This window comes from Sardina pilchardus, chromosome 4, assembly GCF_963854185.1.
Source record: "Sardina pilchardus chromosome 4, fSarPil1.1, whole genome shotgun sequence".
In the NCBI taxonomy this organism is placed as follows: Eukaryota; Metazoa; Chordata; class Actinopteri; order Clupeiformes; family Clupeidae; genus Sardina; species Sardina pilchardus.
The window spans coordinates 40,032,149-40,039,648 of NC_084997.1; the positions used below are offsets into that span (position 1 = coordinate 40,032,149).

Below are 7,500 nucleotides of genomic sequence, written 5' to 3' on the forward strand. Positions count from 1 at the left end.
GTGTTCTCTAGTGGTGGAGGAGGATGTGTGTTCTCTAGTGTTCTCTAGTGGTGGTGGAGGATGTGTGTTCTCTAGTGGTGGTGGAGGATGTGTGTTCTCTAGTGTTCTCTAGTGGTGGAGGAGGATGTGTGTTCTCTAGTGTTCTCTAGTGGTGGTGGAGGATGTGTGTTCTCTAGTGTTCTCTAGTGGTGGTGGAGGATGTGTGTTCTCTAGTGTTCTCTAGTGGTGGTGGAGGATGTGTGTTCTCTAGTGTTCTCTAGTGGTGGTGGAGGATGTGTGTTCTCTAGTGGTGGAGGATGTGTGTTCTCTAGTGGTGGAGGAGGATGTGTGTTCTCTAGTGGGGGTGGAGGATGTGTGTTCTCTAGTGTTCTCTAGTGGTGGTGGAGGATGTGTGTTCTCTAGTGTTCTCTAGTGGTGGTGGAGGATGTGTGTTCTCTAGTGTTCTCTAGTGCAGGGGTTTTCAAAGTGGCTGCCGCGGCACCCTGGGGTGCCGTGACGCATGCTCAGGGGTGCCGCGGAATTGTCTAGGCTTGATAATTTAATGAAATTTTAAAAAGCATAATATCCATTTCAAAATTCATTTTATTGCAAAAACGTATTTGCAGCACAAACAATAGGCTACAGTTTACTGTATCATACTGTGCTGTATGTAGGTACAGTGGCTACTTATTGTTTGTTCGGTGACTTCGTTCGTTATTCCGTATGGCGGAGTGCAGTTATAGGCGCAATGGATACGTTTTTAAAGAGAACGCCATGCACCTCCACAGGGACAGACCTCGGAATCTGACCAGACGAAATCAGCAAAGAGAAAAGTGAGGCAACATAACGACTCCTACCTCCAGTATGGGTTCACTTGGGCTGGCGAGGTAACGTGTCCCACACCAGACCAGTATGCCTGGTCTGCAGGGAGACGAGGGCTAACGATGGCTACGGCTATTGGGGAAGTTTGCGCTTCAAATACGAGTCCACTTATGCTAGTGGCCTTTGCCAGCTGCTCGCTAACGTGAGATGTCGATGAGGACACATTTACAGATAACTTTTTATTTTGCAAAGAACTGACCAACCATGCTGCCGGAGATGAGATATTCAGGGTGACAGATGAATACTTGAGGAACAATAATCTTAGCTGGGATATGTGCGTAAGTGTGTGCACTGCCACTAACGGGGCGGCCTCAATGACAGGTCGGGTCAAAGGCTTTGTAACGAAAGCTATGCAACAGAACCCTTCCATGGTAGCGACGCATTGCATGTTGCATCGGGAGGCTCTTACTGCAAAAACGATGCCTCCAGACCTGACGGATGTATTGAAATAGATCGTAAAAATAGTTAATTACGTTAAATCACGTCCCCTTCAAACACGGTTATTCACTGCCCTCTGCAGTGAAATGGGTTAAGACTGCACACCGAGGTCAGGTGGTTATCAAGGTTATCCTGTTCACCATTTATTCAAAAGTTCAATTAAATGAGTTGAATGAAAGTAGTTCATTTGAATAAAACAAAAAAATATATTAACTTCACCTTATCTTAGTAATGCCTATAATAAAAGCAGTTTTGGCCTATCCAACATATCACAAGGTTAAAGAAAATGGCATGAAGTACAAATATGGCACAAAGGAGGTTGAGTGAAAAGTAAAAAAAAAAAAAAATGGGGGTGCCGTGGATGGAGAGAGATATGTTTAGGGGTGCCGTAAGCCAGAAAAGTTTGGGAACCACTGCTCTAGTGGTGGTGGAGGATGTGTGTTCTAGTGGTGGAGGAGGATGTGTGTTCTCTAGTGTTCTCTAGTGGTGGTGGAGGATGTGTGTTCTCTAGTGGTGGTGAAGGATGTGTGTTCTCTAGTGGTGGTGGAGGATGTGTGTTCTCTAGTGTTCTCTAGTGGTGGTGGAGGATGTGTGTTCTCTAGTGGTGGTGGAGGATGTGTGTTCTCTAGTGGTGGAGGAGGATGTGTGTTCTCTAGTGGTGGAGGAGGATGTGTGTTCTCTAGTGTTCTCTAGTGTTGGAGGAGGATGTGTGTTCTCTAGTGGTGGTGGAGGATGTGTGTTCTCTAGTGTTCTCTAGTGGTGGTGGAGGATGTGTGTTCTCTAGTGGTGGTGGAGGATGTGTGTTCTCTAGTGTTCTCTAGTGGTGGAGGATGTGTGTTCTCTAGTGGTGGAGGATGTGTGTTCTCTAGTGGTGGTGGAGGATGTGTGTTCTCTAGTGGTGGTGGAGGATGTGTGTTCTCTAGTGGTGGTGGAGGATGTGTGTTCTCTAGTGGTGGTGGAGGATGTGTGTTCTCTAGTGGTGGTGGAGGATGTGTGTTCTCTAGTGTTCTCTAGTGGTGGAGGAGGATGTGTGTTCTCTAGTGTTCTCTAGTGGTGGAGGATGTGTGTTCTCTAGTGGTGGTGGAGGATGTGTGTTCTCTAGTGGTGGTGGAGGATGTGTGTTCTCTAGTGGTGGTGGAGGATGTGTGTTCTCTAGTGTTCTCTAGTGGTGGTGGAGGATGTGTGTTCTCTAGTGTTCTCTAGTGGTGGTGGAGGATGTGTGTTCTCTAGTGTTCTCTAGTGGTGGTGGAGGATGTGTGTTCTCTAGTGGTGGTGGAGGATGTGTGTTCTCTAGTGGTGGTGGAGGATGTGTGTTCTCTAGTGTTCTCTAGTGGTGGAGGAGGATGTGTGTTCTCTAGTGGTGGTGGAGGATGTGTGTTCTCTAGTGTTCTCTAGTGGTGGTGGAGGATGTGTGTTCTCTAGTGTTCTCTAGTGGTGGTGGAGGATGTGTGTTCTCTAGTGGTGGTGGAGGATGTGTGTTCTCTAGTGGTGGTGGAGGATGTGTGTTCTCTAGTGGTGGAGGAGGATGTGTGTTCTCTAGTGTTCTCTAGTGGTGGTGGAGGATGTGTGTTCTCTAGTGGTGGTGGAGGATGTGTGTTCTCTAGTGGTGGTGGAGGATGTGTGTTCTCTAGTGTTCTCTAGTGGTGGAGGAGGATGTGTGTTCTCTAGTGTTCTCTAGTGGTGGAGGATGTGTGTTCTCTAGTGGTGGTGGAGGATGTGTGTTCTCTAGTGGTGGTGGAGGATGTGTGTTCTCTAGTGGTGGTGGAGGATGTGTGTTCTCTAGTGTTCTCTAGTGGTGGTGGAGGATGTGTGTTCTCTAGTGTTCTCTAGTGGTGGTGGAGGATGTGTGTTCTCTAGTGGTGGTGGAGGATGTGTGTTCTCTAGTGTTCTCTAGTGGTGGTGGAGGATGTGTGTTCTCTAGTGTTCTCTAGTGGTGGTGCAGGATGTGTGTTCTCTAGTGTTCTCTAGTGGTGGTGGAGGATGTGTGTTCTCTAGTGGTGGTGGAGGATGTGTGTTCTCTAGTGGTGGAGGAGGATGTGTGTTCTCTAGTGTTCTCTAGTGGTGGTGCAGGATGTGTGTCCGCTGCGCATCAGGGTTCTGTTCATCCTGTCGGGAATTATTTTCCTATAATGACCGGCGTTCTATACATAATCCCTTACGTTTGCAATATATAATATTGTATATTATGTGTGTGTTTTGCGTGTGTGTTCATAATCCCTTACGTTTGCAATATATAATATTGTATATGATGTGTGTGTTTGTGTGTGTTCAGAATGAAGAGGTGTTGAGGGGGTTTCTGAGGGAGAAGGAGGTGGTTGGGAAGAGCATTCTACAGGCTGATCGGCTCATCTCTGCGGCGCAAAAACACAAAGAAGGTACAACACAACAGTGTCTGTGTGTGTGTGTGTGTGTGTGTGTCTGGCTTCTGTTAAACTACGGTGTTCCAAATGAGAGTTTGAATCTTGGGAATGGGAATACATTAGCATCTTGGGAATGGGAATATGTTAGCACCTTGCGATGGGAATACATTAGCATCTTGGGAATGGGAATACATTAGCATCTTGGGAATGGCAATACACTAGCATCTTGGGAATGGGAATACACTAGCATCTTGGGAATGGCAATACACTAGCATCTTGGGAATGGGAATACATTAGCATCTTGGGAATGGCAATACACTAGCATCTTGGGAATGGGAATACATTAGCATCTTGGGAATGGGAATACACTAGCATCTTGGGAATGGGAATACATTAGCATCTTGGGAATGGGAATACATTAGCAGGGGCAATCAGACTAACAGCAGACAGAGTAATATCTCCCATGTGTCCTTCTCCTCCCTCCTCCCCCCCTTCCTGGTGTCCTCCTCTCCTCCTCCCCTCCCCTCCTGGTGTCCTCCTCCTCTCCCCCCCCCCCCTCCTGGTGTCCTCCTCCTCCCCCCCCCCTCCTGGTGTCCCTGTAGAGTGCAGGAGGCGTGCGGAGGAGGAGGCGCGGCGTGTGCAGTCTGAGGAGGAGGAGCGGCGGAGGCAGGAGCAGCAGCTGCGCCAGGAGGAGCGCAGCTTCAGACAGAACGTAGAGCAGCTGCAGGAGAAGATGGAGACGGAACGCCGCCGAGCCCAGCAGGAGCGCGACCGCCTCATCAACGCCAAACTACAGGTGAGGGAACGCGTCGGCAACGTTAAACTACAGGACAGGGAACGTCATTAACATTACACTACAGGAGAGGGAACATTTTGTTAACGTTAAACTACAGGAGAGGGAACACTTTGTTAACGTTAAACTACAGGAGAGGGAACACGTCGGCAACGCTAAACTACAGGAGAGGGAACACGTCATTAACGTTACACTACAGGAGAGGGAACACTTTGTTAACGTTAAACTACAGGAGAGGGAACGCGTCGGCAACGTTAAACTACAGGAGAGGGAACACGTCATTAACGTTACACTACAGGAGAGGGAACACTTTGTTAACGTTAAACTACAGGGGAGGGAACGCGTCGGCAACGTTAAACTACAGGTGAGGGAACACTTTGTTAACGTTAAACTACAGGAGAGGGAACACGTCATTAACGTTAAACTACAGGTGAGGGAACACGTCATTAACGTTAAACTACAGGTGAGGGAACACGTCATTAACGTTAAACTACAGGTGAGGGAACGTGTCGGCAACGTTAAACTACAGGAGAGGGAACACGTCATTAACGTTACACTACAGGAGAGGGAACACTTTGTTAACGTTAAACTACAGGAGAGGGAACGCGTCGGCAACGTTAAACTACAGGAGACGGAACACGTCATTAACGTTACACTACAGGAGAGGGAACATGTCATTAACGTTACACTACAGGAGAGGAGAGGGAACACGTCATTAACGTTACACTACAGGAGAGGGCACATGTCATTAACGTTAAACTACAGGAGAGGGAACACGTCATTAACGTTAACCTACAGGAGAGGAGAGGGAACACGTCATTAACGTTAAACTACAGGAGAGGAGAGGGAACACGTCATTAACGTTACACTACAGGAGAGGGAACACGTCATTAACGTTACACTACAGGAGAGGGAACACGTCATTAACGTTACACTACAGGAGAGGAGAGGGAACACGTCATTAACGTTAAACTACAGGAGAGGAGAGGGAACACGTCATTAACGTTACACTACAGGAGAGGAGAGGGAACACGTCATTAACGTTACACTACAGGAGAGGAGAGGGAACACGTCATTAACGTTACACTACAGGAGAGGAGAGGGAACACGTCATTAACGTTACACTACAGGAGAGGAGAGGGAACACGTCATTAACGTTACACTACAGGAGAGGGAACACGTCATTAACGTTACACTACAGGAGAGGGAACACGTCATTAACGTTAAACTACAGGAGACGGAACGCGTCATTAACGTTACACTACAGGAGAGGGAACACGTCATTAACGTTACACTACAGGAGAGGGAACACGTCATTAACGTTAACCTACAGGAGAGGAGAGGGAACACGTCATTAACGTTAAACTACAGGAGAGGAGAGGGAACACGTCATTAACGTTACACTACAGGAGAGGGAACACGTCATTAACGTTACACTACAGGAGAGGGAACACGTCATTAACGTTAACCTACAGGAGAGGAGAGGGAACACGTCATTAACGTTAAACTACAGGAGAGGAGAGGGAACACGTCATTAACGTTACACTACAGGAGAGGAGAGGGAACACGTCATTAACGTTACACTACAGGAGAGGGAACGCGTCATTAACGTTACACTACAGGCAGTGTTGGGAAGGATACTTTCAAAACGTATTCCGTTACAGAATACAAAATACATGCCCAAAAAAGTAATTTGTAACGTATTCCGTTACGTTACTCAATCTGAGTAACGTATTCTGAATACTTGGATTACTTCCGCATTGAATTGCATTTTATAAGTGTAGGAATGCGCCCATCAAATCCAGTTTAGGCCTATTGTGGTGTGTTCTTCTGTTCCAAATGGCTGAATGCGGCCCACGTACTGTATGAGAATATGAATTCAAGTCACCTAAAACTATAAAAATGTTATAGTAGTAGCCTAATAGAAGATGCTTCTTCAAGTTGGAACAGGGACGTAATAGCCAGAAATTATAAGGTGTGTGAGATTTTAGGTGGCATCAACTCAGTAAAAATGAGGGGTGCAGATATATGACCGGTGGGACGCAAATTAGGCTGGAAATTTAAACACTATAGCTAGGCTACTGCATAACCTATATCAGTGCTCTCAAAAATGAACGTGATCGCTAAATGACAATCAAAAACCGCACGTTGAAATAGGCTGTAGGCTAGGCCTACTAATCGCAAGAATAATACACTTTAAAGGCTGCACCACAATTCATTAAAAAAATTAAACATAGCCTAGATCTACTTACAAATAAATAACCCATAAGCTATTTTAAGTTGGAATGAAAACCTCAGAATGAATGAAGTGCCTATTAAGATGGGTTTCATCCAAGGTCTAAATCAACACGTAACCAGACTTTGTTTATTGATAGCTAGGCTACTGTATAACCGATTGGCCAAAGTAAGCAATTAATTGGCATACTTGGGAAAATATCTTTTGAACAGACATCAAGAAACACGGTCGGTGAGTAGGAGTTACTAACACTTACTTACTTTAGCCTACTCCAAATTTGCTGTCAGTTATCTCCGATGGCGCGTCCATAATGCGCGCTGGCTGCGTTCTGACGGGTGCATATGTGGCTAGTGCAAGACGACGGGGCTTGGATTTAAACATGGAAACAATTTCATCTAGATTTCTTTCCGGGAAATGCATGGAGTTGCCTTAATTTATTTAGAGAGTGGATACACTTCGAAACAGTTAAGTATCCTCATGTAATCCATTGATTTCAACAATGTAACTGTATTCTAAATACCAACTGTTTAAGTTGTAACTGTAACGGAATACAGATACTCATAATTTGTATTCTGAATACGTAACGCCGGTACATGTATTCCGTTACTCCCCAACACTGACTACAGGAGAGGGAACACGTCATTAACGTTACACTACAGGAGAGGGAACACGTCATTAACGTTACACTACAGGAGAGGGAACGCGTCATTAACGTTAAACTACAGGAGAGGGAACGCGTCATTAACGTTACACTACAGGAGAGGGAACACGTCATTAACGTTACACTACAGGAGAGGGAACACGTCATTAAC

General features: G+C 46.1%; 1 protein-coding gene across 4 annotated transcripts in view; it reads left to right on the top strand.

Moving 5' to 3' along the window:
* The window catches only part of LOC134079235 (guanylate-binding protein 1-like), a 150,839-nt gene that overhangs the window by 19,102 nt on the left and 124,237 nt on the right, over window positions 1-7,500 (top strand). Inside the window, exons 10-11 of one of the 4 annotated variants that reach the window (XM_062535473.1) lie at window positions 3,572-3,674; window positions 4,262-4,455. The exons of the other annotated variants lie outside the window; for them this stretch is intronic. Of the exons in view, the coding sequence (XP_062391457.1) occupies window positions 3,572-3,674; window positions 4,262-4,455 (297 nt within the window). The remainder of the gene's footprint in view (window positions 1-3,571; window positions 3,675-4,261; window positions 4,456-7,500) is intronic. 4 annotated transcript variants of the gene reach the window in all.